Below are 16,356 nucleotides of genomic sequence, written 5' to 3'. Positions count from 1 at the left end.
CTTTTCTCTTGTAGGTTGGGTTTGGGACATCTCTCAGAGCAGGAAAAACCTGTGCAAACCACTCTGGGAGGAAAGGCAGCACATCAAATCCCAGAGTGGCCTTTGTGGCACGTGTGAGGCACTGGATCCCTCTCTTCCCAAAAATAACCTCCCCTTGCTTGTGGCCAGCCCTGGGACTATTTTTGACCCCTTTTCCAGAGGGTTTTAAATTTCCACCTTCCTTCTCCAGCGTCTCGTTGCTCAGCTGTCCCAAGAAGCCACCAAAATGCTCACAGGGAGAGGGCAGGATCTGCTCCTTTTCCCTAGAAATTGTGGATGTTTTGGTGTTTCTGCTCCTTTTCCCTAGAAATGATGGATGTTTTGGTGTTTCTGCTCCTTTTCCCTAGAAATGATGGATGTTTTGGTGTTTCTGCTCCTTTTCCCTAGAAATGATGGATGTTTTGGTGTTTTATGGCAGCTGAGCTCTTTGAGGGGCGAGAAGGGCGGGTATGAATGGCACAGTTTTTATCTGGCACCCCCTAAAAATCCATTTATACCTGAAAGGAAAGCAATGGCACCAGGATCCTGGAAATGCCCTTTTTCTGGGAATTGGGAGAGGGTTTTCCCACTGAAAATGGCCCTGGGGGTGGGTCACTGCTGTATCACCCGGATATTTCCCACTTTTGACCTTTTCCCTTTGGTTTTTGGGTTGCATTTAGGAGCTGCAGCTCTGCTGGCCCCGTGGAAGTGTGACTGGTATGGGTAATGGTGTGAGAGAAGGTCCAGTGGAATTCCAGAGGGATGTGGAGCCCGTCACGGCCCGAATTGCAGCAGAGGTGAGAGCAGGGGCTGGGCTGGGCATGCAGAGCAGCTCCAGGGAGGGAGCTCTGCCCCTCTCAGCTGGGATCCCACCTGCAGCCAGCCCAGAGGAGGCTCCAGGATGAGCAGAGTGGGGAAAAGCTGGGAAAATCGGGATTGTGCAGCCTGGAAAAGCTCCAGGGTCACCTAACTGTGACCTTCCAGTGCCTCAAGGAGCCACGAGAAACGTGGAGAGAGATTTTGGATAAAGGATGGAGTGCCAGGACACAGGGAATGGCTTCCACTGCCAGAGGGCAGGGATGGGTGGGACATTGGGGTGGAATATTGGCTGGGATATTGGGGTGGAATTCCTCCCTGTGAGGGTGGGGAGGGAATGGGATGGAATTCCCAGAGCAGCTGTGGCTGCCCCTGCATCCCTGGAGGTGCCCAAGGTTGGAGAAGGGAAACTCCAGAGAAACCTTGGAGCTGTTCCCAGAGCTTGGAAGGGCTCCAGGAGAGGGATTTGGGATGAGGGATGGAGGGACAGCACAGAGGGAATGGTTTCAGACTGGAAAAGGGGAATTTGTGTGGGATATTGGGAAGGAATTCCTGGCTGGGGTGGAATTCCCAGAGCAGCCGTGGCTGCTCCTGGATCCCTGGAAGTGCCCAGGGCCAGCTTGGAGCAGCCTGGGCTGGTGGAAGATGCCCCTGCCTGTGGGATGGGATGAATTTTCAGGTCCTTCCACCCCAAACCAGTGTGGGATTTGAGCTCTGCGCTCCCAAAAGGCACAGCCCATGGGATGTGAGGGGCTCCATCCCCTTGGGAAGGGGCTGGGCATTCCCAGTGGCAGCCAGGACAATTCCCAGTCCAGGGTGAGGTGGCAGAGCTGCACCAGCACCACCACTCCAGGCTTTCCCTGCTCCTGGGCTGGTTGGAATCTCAGGAGAAGGGAGGTGGCCCCGAGCCTTGCTGAGGTTTAGCCCAAATCCAAAGGGCTGAAGTTCACCTTTGCTTGGCTGCCCTCGCTCCCGGGGCTGGGGAGGGGGAATTGAGCTGATCCAGAGGTTTTGGGTCATAAACATTAACTCTGGGGTTGGGAAACACAAGGAAAATGTTAACTCCTCTTGCTCACAGAGTGTCAAAAGTTCACACATCAAGCCTGGGCTTGTTCTCGCCCCACAACCTCCACGGGGTTGGATTTTGTGGCTTTTTTTTTTTTTTTTTTGCTCTCTGTGAGAGTAAAAATGCTGATTTTATAAATATGAGCTGCAGCAGGAATGCCAGCAGCAAAATCCCTCTCATTCCACCCATCAGAGGGGGGAAAACTGCCAGGATTTATCCTCAGGAGCTTGGGAATGATGTGGGAATAGGGCCTGGGTGCTTCTCTTCCAGAAACTTCCCTTCTGCCCATGCCCAAAAATCGTGGGGAGGGAGAAGGAGGAGAAATAACAGGGAGAAAACAGCACATGCAGGAGGAATGCTTGGAATTTTGCCTCAGCACAGCAATTCACTGTGCTGCAAACTCAGTGAAACATTTTGACCCAAATCCTGACCCTGGGGTGAATGCTGCAGAAAAGGTGAAATATTATTCCTTGTGGGATTGATTTTTTATTTATTTATTTTTAATTTTCCCACTATGCAATGCTGCTTTTTTTTTTTTTTTTCCTCAGGATAACCAGGAGAAGAAGAAAGTGCTGAACTCCCTGATGTCCGGGGCTCTGGCTGGGGCTGTGGCTAAAACTGCAGTGGCTCCTCTGGACAGGACAAAAATCATGTTCCAAGGTGAGCGCTCCGGGCTTTTTCCCCAAATTGTTTTTAACTTTGAGCCCTTTGTGCTCCTCCTGCTCCTTTTCCTGGGGATGTGGAGACTCTGGGGAGGGGGGAGCTGGGCTGGGGGAGTTCCCTGCTGAGGGCTGGATGCCCAGATTGTGTCAGCTCTGCCCAGAATGGGAGGCAGCGGGCACTGGAGCTGCTGCATGCCTGCATTGGTGTGCCCTGGCACCCCTGAATCGTCACAGAAAATGACATTGCTCTGAGTGGAACAGAGCATTTCCGTGTCTTTAGCAGGATTTGGGGATTTTGGGATCTGTTGCAGTGCAATTCCTCCAATTATCCCAAAGGGAACAGCACAGGCCTTTAATTCAGTGCACATTTGGGAAAGCCAAGAATTTTAAGCCTGGTGACGTCCCAGATTAACTGAGCTGGGCTCAGCCTAATCCCTGGCTGACATTTAATTTAGAATTGATTTTTACTGACATGATTTTCATTCTGGGCAGAGCAAGGAGCTCTGGAATTGCTGGGATGTGGATCAGGGAGGCTGGGATTGCCCCTGGGACCCGAATTTTTTTGGCTTTTCCCACCAAAACCACACAGCCAGGTTCACTTTAGGGTGGAAACGTCAGGAGCAGGAGCTGGGCTGAGGCAGCAGCTGACTCAGGGGATCACCTGGAATTTGGGCAGGCCACATCCCTAAAAATCCCTGTGTGGTTCAGCCCATCCCAGTGCCTGGAAAGGATGGGATTAAAATCTTCCAGTGGCAGCAATTTCTTGGGATCTGATGGTTTTTTTTTTTAGGTTCTTGCTGCCCTAAGGGGTTTTATTCCCTGTCTGTGAGGAAGGAAAACCTCTTGGGATCATCAAAGTGATGCCTCGAGTTGGAAACTGAGGAATGGGGCTTGGGATAGTGGAAAGTGTCCATGGCAGAGGGGTGGATAAGCTTTCCCAGCCCACAACTCAACAAATTTCCCACAGCTCCATAATTTTATTAATTTTAATAATTTTTTTTAAAGAGCCAAAACCCCCCTTGATAACCACCGCCGTTCATCGAGGTGGTTTTTATTCCTTAAAAAAAAAAAAAAGAAGAGGAAAAATTCCAAATAAAAGCAGTTGAATTGCACAGAGGAGCAGCAGTGGGGGGAAAATGGATTTGCATGGAATTGTTGGATGCACTCGAGAGGCTCCCAGAGTCTCAGATGAGCGAGGCAGGAGCTGCAGCAGCCCCTTAATTGGAGCCACGTTTTCATTAAAGCTTTCCAGCCGGGGTTTTCCCTTCCTTTGGCAGAGCTGCCAGACAAATCCTGCTGCCCAAACCCTGCCTCGTGGATTCCACGGATAAGGAGGTGCTGTCACTTCAGATGGATGCAAGGGAAGCTGGGGGGGGGGAAAAAAAACCATCAAAAAATCAAGGAGTTCATTTGAGTTTTGCTGGGATGGAGCTGCTCTTGCGTGGAGCTTCGCTGGATTCTGGAATGAGGCTGGGATCTGGGCATGGAAATGCTCTGAAAAAAGTGAGCAGTGCAGTTTGGATGGTTTTTCTTTCATTAATTGTTTTTATTTATTCATTTATTCTGCGCAAACTGAATTTTCCTAACAGGCAGTGGAGGAAAAAAAAAAGGACTTCTGTGCTAAATTATGGGAGTGTTTGCAAGGCAAAGTATTGCATTCATTCTTTCCCTTCTATTTTTATCCCTTTAGCCAAAACACCTGTTTATTTATCCCTTATTTAGGGATTCGTGGATTGAATATTTATTTTTATGTCTTGCAAGCCCTAATCTTCTTTTTTTTTTGTTTGTTTTTATTTTTAGTGTCTTCAAAAAGATTTTCTGCTAAGGTGAGCTGATGTCTGTCTGCTGTTGCTCTGAAGTGTTAAATTAATCTTTTGTTGGCCTGTGTTTCACTTTTTCTGGGGATTTATCAGCAGCATTCCATGAAAACATAGAGGGAAAGACTGGGAATGGTGGTTTTAATTGCAGGTTTAATTAGGGCAGTGATTGCTGGGGGGATTCAAACTCCAGGTTGTACCTGTGACGTGACAATAAATGTGACATCACTCAGGGCTTTGGCTTTTGGGACTTTTTTAGTGGCTGTGGCTGTTTCCTGGTGATTTGGGGACTTTTTTTTGTGTGTTTATAGGTCCTTTTTTTGTGTTTATGGGACCTTTTCTAGTGATTTGGGACGTTTTGTAGTGATTTGGGGACCTTTCCTGGTGATTTTGGGACCTGTCCGTGTGATTTTGACCATTTCTAGTGCTCATTTCTTTCCCCCAACCACACAGGAGTTGTTCCAGCATTTATAGGGAATTAAATCTGGGATCTGATCCCTCTCCTGGCTTTCTGAGTGCTTTTCCCCTGTGCATTCCAGCTTTTCCACGCACGGTGTGTGTGATCCAAACGTTCCTGCCTGGCCCCCAGGAGATGGATTTGGGTTTGGGAAGGGGTTTTGTGCAAATTGTGCCTTCCCTGAGAGGGAAAATGAGGCAGGCTGGGAGCTAAGAAACCTTCCTTGCTCTTGTGTGGAGCTTCCCTCTCTCCTCGCTGGATTCTGAGATTAGGCTGGAATCTGGGCATGGAAATGCTCTGAAAAACAGACAAATAGTGCAATTCTGATCTTTTTCTTTAATTGATTTCAAGTGATTTATCCATTTATTCCACACAAACTGTGTTTTAGAGCATGTGGATGTGCTGGAGCGGCCATGCCAGCTCTGTGGGAAGGGGTTGGAGGGATTAAGCTGTGGGGTCAGCTCTGGATTCTGGAATTAGGCTGGGATCTGGGCATGGAAATGCTCTGAAACACAGACAAACAGTGCAATTCTGATCTTTTTCTTTAATTGATTTCAACTGATTTATCCATTTATTCCACACAAACTGCGTTTTAGAGCACGTGGATGTGCTGGGGCGGCCATGCCAGCTCTGTGGGAAGGGGTTGGAGGGGTTAAGCTGTGGGGTCAGCTCCCTGCCCACGTTCCCGCTCTCCCTGCCCCTGGGCCTGTTCCCCACGGGAAGCTCACGGGCTGATTTATCCCCGCAGGAAGCGTACAGGCTGATTTATCACACCTACCTCAACGAGGGCTTCTGGAGCCTCTGGAGAGGGAATTCCGCCACCATGGTGCGGGTGATCCCCTACGCCGCCATCCAGTTCTGCGCCCACGAGGAGTACAAGCAGATCCTGGGCAACTACTACGGATTCCAGGGAAAGTAAGAGGCAGCTGGGCTCGGGATCCTGCTGGGATCCTTGGATCCTCCTGAGCGTGGGAGCTCCGAGGTGGAAGCTGTGAGGGGGAAGCTCGGAGGGGAAAGCTCTGAGGTGGAAGCTGTGAGGGGAAGCTCCAAGATGGAAGCTGTGAGGGGGAGCTTTGACCTGGAAGCTGTGAGGGGAAAGCTCTGAGGTGGGAGCTCCAAGGTGGAAGCTGTGAGGGGGAGCTTTGACCTGGAAGCTCTGAGAGGTGGAGGTTCTGAGGGGGAAGCTCTGGAGAGGAAGCTCCATGGAGGAAGCCACAAGATGGAAGCTCTGAGGGGGAAGCTGTGAGGAGAACCTCCAAGGTGGAAGCTGTGAGGGGGAGCTTTGACCTGGAAGCTCTGAGGGGTGGAAGTTCTGAGGAGGAAGCTCCATGGTGGAAGCAGTGAGGGGGAAGCTCTGAGGTGGAGGTTCCAAGGTGGAAGCTGTGAGGGGAAACTCCGAGGTAGGAGCTCCAAGGTAGAAGCTGTGAGGGGAAGCTCCAAGGTGGAAGCTGTGAGGAGGAGCTTTGACCTGGAAGCTCTGAGGGGAAAGCTCTGAGGTGGAGGTTCTGGAGAGGAAGCCACAAGATGGAAGCTCTGAGGGGGAAGCTCCAAGGTGGAAGCTCTGAGGGGGAAGCTCCAAGGTGGAAGCTGTGAGGAGAAGCTCCAAGGTGGAAGCTGTGAGGAGATGCTCCAAGGTGGAAGTTCCAAGGGGGAAGTTCTGAGGTGGAGATTCCAAGGTGGAAGCCCTGGGGAGGAAGTTCTGAGGAGCAGCTCCAAGGGGAAAGCTGTGAGAGGAAATTCTGAGGGGGAATCTCTGAGGAGGAGGTTCCAAGGTGGAAGCTCTGAGGTGAGGAGAAGCTTTGAAATGGAAGCTCTGAGGGAAAAGCTGTGAGGAGAAGCTCCAAGGTGGAAGCTGTGAGGGGAAATTCCGAGGGGGAAGCTCTGGGGAGAAGCTCTGAGGGGGAAGCTCCAAGATGGAGGCTCTGAGGGGGAAGTTCCGAGGGGGAAGCTGTGAGGGGAAATTCTGAGTGGAAACTTTGAGGAGGAAGATCTGAAGGGAAGCTGTGAGGGGAAGCTGTGAGGAGAAGCTCTGAGGGGGTGCTCTGAGGGGAAGCTGTGAGGTGGAACCTTTGAGGGAGAAGCGCCAAGGGGGAGGAAACACTGAGGGGGAGGCTCCAAGATGGAAGCTCCAAGGGGGAAGCTGTGAGGGGGATGCTCCAAGGTGGAACCTTTGAGGAGGAAGCGCCAAGATGGAAGCTCTGAGGCAGAGGAAGCTGTGAGGGGATGCTCCAGCCGAGCCCTGAGCCTCTTCTCCCTGCAGATTTTCCCTGTGGGATGGCTGGGAACGCCCAGCAGGCAGAGCAGTGCCGTTCCCAGCAGCCAGGTGGGATTTGCAGCTGCAGGTGACGTTTGGTCTCTTCTCTCACCCCATTCCAGGGCACTGACACCTTTCCCTCGCTTCATTGCTGGCTCCCTGGCTGGCACCACGGCTGCCATGGTCACCTACCCCCTGGACATGGTCCGTGCCCGCATGGCTGTCACGCCCAAGGAGATGTAAGTGCCTCATGCACGACTTTTTGGGTTTTTTACAAGGTTCCATGGCTTTATTGCCATTTTTTGGGTCATTTCTTGCTGGGAGCCTTTGGTGGGATAAAGCCCTGGGGTCTGAGCAGCGATTCAGTGTCCAGAGGTGTGGATGTGGGAGGAGATGGACACTGGGAGACCAGTTCAGGAGGCCACCTGGATCCAGGAAGGCCCAAGAGACAGCACAGCAGGGCTGTGGGAGAGCTGAAACCCCCTCTGAGCTGCCTGACGAGCTCAGAGCCAAATTAATTACCAATTAATCCATCGGGGAGCCCTGCTGGGAGCAGCCCAGCCGCTGACCAGCGCAGGTCTGCCCTCCCCGTGTCCCCACGCCAGGTACAGCAGCATTGTCCACGTCTTCATCCGGATATCCCGGGAGGAAGGGCTGAAAACCTTGTACAGGGGCTTCACACCCACCATCCTGGGCGTCATTCCCTACGCTGGCCTCAGCTTCTTCACCTACGAGACGCTGAAGAAAGTGCACGCAGGTAAATCTGGGAAATGCTGGAGGCTGCGCCGTGGTGGAATCCTGGGATCTGGAGGGGTCTGTGCAGCTCCGGGCTGGGAACGAGGAAAGCCGCAGGAAGGCTGTGCCTGTCCTGTGGAGGGGAAAAGTGGAATTTCCAGGTGGAGAAGGACTTGGTTGTGCGCTAAGTTGGGAGTAAAACCTGGGGAGTTGTACCTGTGATGTGTTGGTAAATGTGACATCACTCGGGGTTTTGTTTCGTGGGATTTTTTTGTGATTCTGGGGGCCTTCTCTAGTGATTTTGGGACCCTTTCTAATGATTTTTGCTTGGGAGCTCAACCTGAGGAGCAAAACCTTGGGAGCAAAACCTTGGGAGCAAAACCTGGGACAAAAAAAGCTTGGGAGCAAAACTTGCGGAACAAAACTTGGGAGCTCAGCCTGGGGAGCAAAACCTTGAGAGAGCAAGCTTGGGAATAAAACCTTGGGAGCGCCACTTGGGGAAAACAAAACCTCAGGAACAAAACTTGGGGAGCAAAACTTGGGGAACAAAACCTCAAGAGGGTGACCTGGGGAACAAAACCTGGGGAGTGTAACTGAGGAAAACAAAACCTTGGGAATAAAACCTCAAGAGAGTGATGTGGGGAACAAAGCCTTGGGAGCAAAACTTGGGGAAAGCAAAACCTCAGGAGAGCAACCTGTGGAAAAAAAAGCCTGGGGAACAAAACCAGGTGAGTAAAACCTGGGGGACAAAACCTTGAGAGACAAACCTGGGGAACGAAATCTTGGGAGCAAAACCTGGGGAACAAAACCTTGAGAGAGAAACCTGGGGAACAAAAGCTTGGGAACAAAACCTCAGGAGCGAAACCTGGGGATCAAAACTTGGGGAACAAAATCTTGAGAGAGAAACCTGGGCAACAAAATCTTGGGAGCAAAACCTGGGGAACAAAACCTTGAGAGAGAAACCTGGGGAACAAAACCTTGAGAGAGAAACCTGGGGAACAAAATCTTAGGAGCGAAACCTGGGGATCAAAACCTTGGGAGCAAAACCTGGGGATCAAAATCTTGGGAGCAAAACCTGGGGATCAAAATCTTGGGAGCAAAACCTGGGGAAGAAAACCTTGAGAGAGAAACCTGGGGAAGAAAACCTTGAGAGAGAAACCTGGGGAAGAAAACCTTGAGAGAGAAACCTGGGGAACAAAACCTGGGGAAGAAAACCTTGGGAACAAAACCTCAGGAGTAAAACCTGGGAGAACCTCAGGAGAACAACTTGGGGACAAACAGAACCCGTGCAACGAAACCTCATGAGCGCAACGCCGGGAACGAACCCTCCATCCCTGCACCCTCAGTTGCGAGTGGATTCCAAGGATTCCCCCCCGTGTGCCCCTCTGTGTCCCCGCAGAGCACAGCGGGAGGGCGCAGCCCTCGCCCCCGGAGCGGCTGCTGTTCGGGGCGTGCGCCGGCCTCATCGGGCAGTCGGCCTCGTACCCGCTGGACGTGGTGCGGCGCCGCATGCAGACGGCCGGCGTGCTGGGCCACACCTACAGCTCCATCCTGCTCACCATGCAGGACATCGTCCGCGAGGAGGGACTCGTCCGAGGCCTGTACAAAGGGCTCAGCATGAACTGGGTGAAAGGCCCCATCGCCGTGGGGATCAGCTTCACCACCTTCGACCTGACGCAGATCCTGCTCCGCAAGCTGCAGCACGGCCCCGGCCTCGAGAGGTAGTGGCTTCGTGGCCCAAAGAGCAGTTTGTTCTTCCCTGGCCTCCCACGTGCTCCTGCAGCTGGGAACTCCCCCGTTTGTTGGGGTTGTTTGTTTTTTTTTTTTTTCCTGTTGGTCCCGGATATTTTTTTTTTTTTCCCCTTTTTAATTTGGAAGCCTAACCGTTCCCTAAGTGAAAAATTCCCGATCCTGCAGAGCTGAGTCCTCCTCCAAAGCAGCTGCCTCACCCTTCTGGTGGACTCTGCCCCCAGGAGTGGAGCCTCCCCACCCCACCTGTGCTGCTCCTGGCTCCTCACCTGGCTCTCTGTGGGCAGATGGAAGCGGTGGATGATGGAAGAGAAGGCTCGGAGCTCTTGGGAATGAACCCCTGGATCTGGGAAGGGGCAGTTTTGTAGCTCCCCACATTCTGCCAAGTGCAATATCCCAGTGTAGTCCGCAGGGAATTCCAGATTCCTCTGGGCTGTGAAAGCAGGGCAGAGCAGGCCCAGGACACTACACTTGTTCCGAAAGCTGAATGTTTCCTCTGGCTGGGAGTGCTGCCCTTTTCCTATGGATTTCCCTTGGTTTTGGGTTGAGCTGCCAATCGATGTCCCTCGTTTGTGGTGTCCCTCTGAGATTACCAAAGACTGGAGGCAGCAGAGGAGGGGAGTTCCGAGCCCTTTTATAAAGGAAATTTTCCTCTGCGTGCTGTCGGTGTCGCCGAGCAAGGGCTGTGCCTGGATTCCCAAACTGGGCCCGCTCCAGCTGCATTTGTGTTTTCCCTCTGTGCTGCCCTGCCCTGGAGAGGCAGCGTTTTCCAGGGCTGCACGCACTGAGGAAGGAGGTGTTCCCTCCTCCAAAGCCCCCTTTGTTTCATTCAGTGTTGTCGCTGCTCTATGCACCGTGTGAGAACAAATCCTGCTGCAGCCCCAACAAAAGCTGTCCCTGGGAGCTGAGCCCAGCTCCTGGGCGTCCTGGTTGTCCTGTTTGGTACCTGCTGTGTAGGTCCTGTCACCCCTGTTCAGTAACTCATCCCCTCAGCTGCTTTATCCCTAAAATTCCCCTTGGAATTTAATCCTTGTGGGCACCACAGCGTTGACCCTACAGTGCCAATCACTTCCAGCTGGGATTCGACAACGAATGGTCGAGAATCTCTCAGTGTTCCTCTTTCCAATCAGTTTTCAGGGAAATGGAGATTGTTTTGTTTTTTTGGTGGATGATCATTCCCTCTGTTAAATTCAGAGGTCAGAGCAGACTTCAGACTCCTCTGATGATCAGATGACACAAACCAAGGTGGAAAAATCCCTTTCCAGGGAGTCCATAATGTAAGGAAAAAAACAAGATTTACCTTAAAGCCTGTCCTTTCCTGGTTGTTCTGTACTTGAGCTGTTGTAGCTGGGTGGGATGAGTGGGAATGGAAGGAATTGCACAAGGGGGCAGGAGCAGCCTTCTCCTTTCTTTCTTGTCTTTGCACTTCTCTGGAGCACGAAGCTGCTCCTGATGCCAAATATTTCCTTAGGAATCAGGGGGTGTGGGAATGGCACTGGAGTGTTGGCACACAGCTTTTATTCCCAGCACTGGCATGGGGCAGACTGGAACTGGGATTTAACCTCAGGAATTCTGCCCCTGAGCCCAGCAGGGCGGCACGTTCCCCGATTTACCTGGGAGTCAAAGATCCCTGGGGTTTTGGGAGGTGATGGCCACGAATTCTGTGTCATTTTTTTTGGAAAACCCCCAGCTCTGCTTTCCCCTCGCTCAGCACCCCCATTTCTTTTCTCCAATGGAGAAGCCAATTATCCTGCTCTTGTCCTGATCCAGAGGGAGGAATTCCCAGCAGCGTTCATGTCCCCGTGTCCCGTCCCTTCCTTGTCCCCTCCCAGCTGGGAAAAGAAGGAATTCCAGCAGCCTGACAAGTCGTTCTTTAATTAGCAGCTGCACCTGATTGAAATTCGGAATTTCAGCCAATTTCCCCACAAGTTTTGCAGGCTGGCTGTTCATCCAGGGGCAGATCCTTGAATTCAGCCTGTGATGGTTTTGGTGCTTTTGTTTCTCTCAGAGAGTGTTGCTGCTTTGGGTTGGTTTAAAAAGCTTTTTTTTTTTTTTTCCACCCCTTTTTCTTTTTTTTTTTTTGAATGTAGAAAAGGGGAAACAGAGTGTTCCCTTCCCTTCTCTTCTTCCCTGCATGGATTCAGACACGTTCCAGATTTTTTTCTGAGGTGTGCTGGCCAGGAAGAGCTCTGAGAAAGGAAACAACTCAAAACAGGAGTTTTTCCCTTTTTTTCCCTTTTTTTCCTTTCCTGCAATTCCCTAATTTTTCATTTTATTCCTCTCAAATTTGATTTCCCCCTCCCCTTTCTCACGGATCCTTAAAGCATCACCACCAAATTTGTGCTTTTTGGTTTTCTTTTCCTCTCCCTCCTCCTGCTTCTTCCTGCACCTTGAGCCCCGCACTGGCACTTCGAGAAAAGTCCAGGTCCAAAAAAAAATGCACCCAAAACGTCAAAATTGCAGCTTTTTAGCATTTTTCAAAGAGCCCGACCACGTTTTCCCCTCACAGCCTGGATGCTCCAGGAATTCCAGGCACCCTGGGATGGTTTTGGGGAACTTTCCTGAGCTCCTTGGCCAGGTTGGCATCTTCACTTTGTACCTTCCAGGGGCTGATTTCCCCCTTTTTTTGTCCCTTTTTCTCTTTTATTTTCCCTTTCCCCCTGCTTGCTTTCCCCATTTCTTTTCCCCCTTTCTTTCCCCCCCCAGTTTCCCCCCCTTTTCTCCTTTTCTTTTTTCCCCTTTTTTTTCCCTTTCCCCTTTTTTTCCCTTCCCCCCTTTTTTTCCCTTTCCCCTTTTTTTTCCCTTTCCCCTTTTTTTCCCCTTTCCCTTTTTTTTCCCCTTTCCCCTTTTTTTTTTCCCCTTTCCCCTTTTTTTTTTCCCCTTTCCCTTTTTTTTCCCCTTTCCCTTTTTTTCCCCTTTCCCTTTTTTTTCCTTTCCCCTTTTTTTTTTCCCTTTCCCCTTTTTTTTTTCCCTTTCCCCTTTTTTTTTCCTTTCCCCTTTTTTTTTCCTTTCCCCTTTTTTTTTCCCTTTCCCCTTTTTTTTTCCCCTTTCCCTTTTTTTTTTTCCTTTCCCTTTTTTTCCCTTTCCCCTTTTTTTCCCCTTTCCCTTTTTTTTCCCCTTTCCCCTTTTTTTCCCCTTTCCCTTTTTTTCCCTTCCCCCTTTTTTTTTTCCTTTCCTCTCTTTTTCCTCTCCCCTTCCTTTCCCTTTTCCCTCTTTCCCCCTCTCCTTTTTCCCCCTTTTCCCCCCTTTTTTTCCATGTTTCCCCCCAAAACCACCACGAGCTGCAGGGTGTCCCAGCACCAGTCACTGCCTGTGTGTTCTATGCATCTCTTAATTAGCACAAGCACTGTTAATTGCCTTTTCCCCTGCCCTCACCATCGATGTGTGCGTGTCGATTTTGACGGCTTTTCTTGGATCTGGATTCTATTTTATTGCAGTGAAGACACTTTGTTATATAATGTTTATATATTTTAAGATTTGTGCCAAGAGAGGATGTATATTTAATAAAAAATATGATTGACTTCGGGGTTCTCTCTGGTTCTCAGGCCTGGAACATTTTGGGGGGATTTTGAGGGGTTTTTTTTGGGCTGGTTGTGAGGAGATTTTTGAGGGTTTGTGAGGAGATTTTTGAGGGTTTGTGAGGAGATTTTTTTGGGGGGATCTGAGGAGTTTTTTTGAGGGTTTTTTTGAGGGCTGTGAGGGTTTTTTGGGCATTATGAGGGCTTTTTGAAGGTTTGTAAGGGGTTTTGGGAGGCTTGTGAAGGGGTTTTGAGGAGATTATGAAAGGTTTTTTAAGGGATTTTTGGAGGGTTATGAGCAATTCTTAAGGGTTTGCGAGGATTTTTTTGAGGGGGTTATGAGGAGTTTTTGGGAGGTTTTGAGGTTTTTTTGGGGGGATTATGAGGGTTTTGTAGGGCTTGTGAGGATTTTTGAAGGGTTTTTTGTGCGGATTTTTAGGTGGTTTTTTAATGGTTTTTTTGAGTGTTGTGCCCCCTCGACCACACAAATCTCCTGTCGTGCTTTGGGTCAGGGCTTTGCTGGGAATTTGGGAGGATGGCAGAGGAAGGAAGGAGCTGTGGTCCTGCCAAGGCCGAGCTGTCGCTGTCGCTGTCCCCAGCCTGGTGGCAGCAGGTGGCACTGTGCGCTTGGGCACAGCCTGGAGCCTTCCCCCAGCCCGGGGACCCGCGGCTGCTCCCGGCGTTGGGGCTTCCAGCCTAAAAACCGCTCATAACTCCCCAAAAAAAAACCCTCAAAACGCCCCCAAAAAACCCTCATAACGCTCCCCACCCCAAAAAAAAAAAAAAAAAAAAAACAAAAAAAAAAACAAAAAAAAACCTCATAACCCTCCCCCCCCAAAAAAATCAAGAAACCCTCATAACCCCCCCCAAAAAAACCAAAAAACCCTCATAACCCCCCCAAAGCCCGCATAACCCTCCCCCCCAAAAAAAAAACCAAAAAACCCTCATAACCCTCCCCAAAAAAACCCAAAAAAAACCCTCATAACCCTCCCCCCAAAAAATCAAGAAACCCTCATAACCCCCCCCAAAAAAACCAAAAAAAGCCCTCATAACTCTCCCCAAAAAAAACCCAAGAAACCCTCATAACCCCCCCCAAAAAAAACCAAAAAACCCTCATAACCCTCCCCAAAAGCCCTCATAACCCTCCCCAAAAAAACCCCAAGAAACCCTCATAACCCTCCCCCCAAAAAAACCTCATAACCCTCCCCAAAAAACCCTCATAACCCCCCAAAAAACCCTCATAACCCTCCCCCCAAAAAAACCCCAAAAAACGCCTCATAAGCCTTCCTCAAAAAAACCTCAAACCCCCCAAAAAAACCCTTCACATCTCCTCCCCAAAAATCTCACAACCCCCCAAAACCCTCAAGAAAACCCTCACAACCCCCCAGAAAACCCCTCAAAAATCCCCTCACAAACCCTGCCAGGGATCCCATTTGAGGTGGGAATGGGGAAAGGATTCCCCGCATCCCTCCCTGCCAGGGATCCCATTTGGGATGGAAATGGGGTGGGAAAGGATTCCTTGCCAGGGATCCCATTTGGGGTGGAAATGGGAAAAGGATTCCCCACACCCCTCCCTGTCAGGGATCCCATTTGGGATGGAAATGGGGAGAGGATTTCCTGTATCCCTCCCTGCCAGAGATCCCATTTGGGATGGAAATGGGGTGGGAAAGGATTCCCTGCCAGGGATCCCATTTGGGGTGGAAATGGGGAAAGGATTCCCTGCATCCCTCCCTGTCAGAGATCCCATTTGGGATGAAAATGGGATGGAAAAGGATTCCCCACATCCCTCCCTGTCAGGGATCCCATTTGGGGTGGAAATGGGGAAAGGATTCCCCACATCCCTCCCTGCCAGGGACCCCACTTGGGGTTGGAAAATGATTCCTCACACCCTCCCTGTCAGGGATCCCATTTGGGGTGGAAATGGAAAAGGATTCCCCACACCCCTCCCTGCCAGGACGAGCGCCCCACTCCAGCTGTGAGATCCCCCCGGATCTCCCGGATCCGAACCGGATCCTCTGGAAGAACGAAACCTCCGGCGCCACGCGTGCCCCTCTCCCCGCCCCGGGCTGGCACCCCCAAATCCCAAATCCCGAATCCCGGCAGCCGCGGCCGGAGCAGGGCTGGGAGCGGCCCCTCGCTGCCCGCGGCCGTGTCCGCGCTGCCGCCTGCGCGATCTGTCACTGTCGCCGCCGGGCCGGGTCACCCGTCTGGGCAGCTCCCCGGGGAGGCTCCGTCTGCGTGTCTGCGTGTCCGCAGCCCGGCCCTAGCAACGGCCCGGCCGCCCCTCGGCGACAGGCGACAAACGGGCCGGCGGGGCAGCGCCAGCGCCGCGCCGCGGGGACACCCCCGTGCCCCCCAAACCCTGCGGGGACCCTGCGGGGACCCTCCGGGCCCGCGCCTTCCCACCCTTCTGTGGGGCAGCGCCCAAATCCCCGCTGCGCTGGGCTGGGCTGGGCTTTGGGTTCCCCATTTCTCACTGGGCTGGGCTGGGCTGGGCTTTGGGTTCCCCATTCCCTGCTAGGCTGGGCTTTGGGCTCCCCGTTTCCTGCTAGGCTGGGCTGGGCTGGGCTTTGGGTTCCCCATTTCTCACTGGGCTGGGCTGGGCTGGGCTTTGGGTTCTCCATTTCTCACTGGGCTGGGCTGGGCTGGGCTTTGGGTTCCCCATTTCCTGCTAGGCTGGGCTTTGGGTTCCCCATTCCCTGCTGGGCTGGGCTTTGGGTTCCCCATTTCCTGCTAGGCTGGGCTTTGGGTTCCCCATTTCCTGCTAGGCTGGGCTTTGGGTTCCCCATTTCTCGCCAGGCTGGGGCTTTGGATTCTCTGTCTTCTGCTAGGCTGGGCTTTGGGCTCCCCGTTTCCTGCTAGGCTGGGCTGGGCTGGGCTTTGGACTCCTCATCTCCCACTGGCCTGGGCTTTGGGTTCCCCATTTCTCGCCAGGCTGGGGCTTTGGGTTCCCCATCTCCCATTGGGCTGGGCTTTGGATTCCTCACTAGTAAAATGGGAATTTCCCTCTCTTTTATTTTAATTTTTTTTTTCTCAAACATTCACGGCGAGGATTCCCGGGAAGCAGCAGCAGCAGCAGCAGCAGGAGGAGGAGGAGGAGGAGGAGGAGGAGGAGGAGGAGGAGCTGGATTAGCCCAGTTAACCCCGGGCCCAGCGCCGCTGCCTCCTCCCGGCCCTCGGCGAGAGGAATTAAGGCCATTACAAGGCTATCAAATAGGATCAGAGCCCCGTCCCTTTCTCCCAGCAGCCCAGACCTGCTAATCC

General features: G+C 51.9%; 1 protein-coding gene across 3 annotated transcripts; it reads left to right on the top strand.

The window, feature by feature from the left end:
* The first annotated feature begins 276 nt into the window (after positions 1 to 276).
* On the top strand, positions 277 to 13,116 carry SLC25A42 (solute carrier family 25 member 42). 3 transcript variants are annotated; one of them, XM_053966094.1, is made up of 8 exons: positions 277 to 486; positions 699 to 815; positions 2,449 to 2,560; positions 4,363 to 4,388; positions 5,585 to 5,751; positions 7,213 to 7,329; positions 7,696 to 7,847; positions 9,392 to 13,116. In XM_053966094.1, the coding sequence occupies exons 1-8, from the start codon at positions 436 to 438 to the stop codon at positions 9,706 to 9,708; spliced, it is 1,059 nt and encodes a 352-aa protein (XP_053822069.1). In that variant the 5' UTR covers positions 277 to 435; the 3' UTR covers positions 9,709 to 13,116. The 3 variants fall into 3 exon arrangements, with proteins under 3 accessions (XP_053822069.1, XP_053822066.1, XP_053822067.1); XM_053966091.1 differs by having other exon boundaries at positions 7,668 to 7,847; positions 9,225 to 13,116; XM_053966092.1 differs by having other exon boundaries at positions 9,225 to 9,617.
* Positions 13,117 to 16,356: the final 3,240 nt, after the last annotated feature.

Source organism: Vidua chalybeata, chromosome 27 (assembly GCF_026979565.1).
Source record: "Vidua chalybeata isolate OUT-0048 chromosome 27, bVidCha1 merged haplotype, whole genome shotgun sequence".
NCBI classification, from domain to species: domain Eukaryota; kingdom Metazoa; phylum Chordata; class Aves; order Passeriformes; family Viduidae; genus Vidua; species Vidua chalybeata.
Note: the sequence above shows the minus strand (reverse complement) of the source record. Positions and strands in the feature narration are given on the sequence as shown.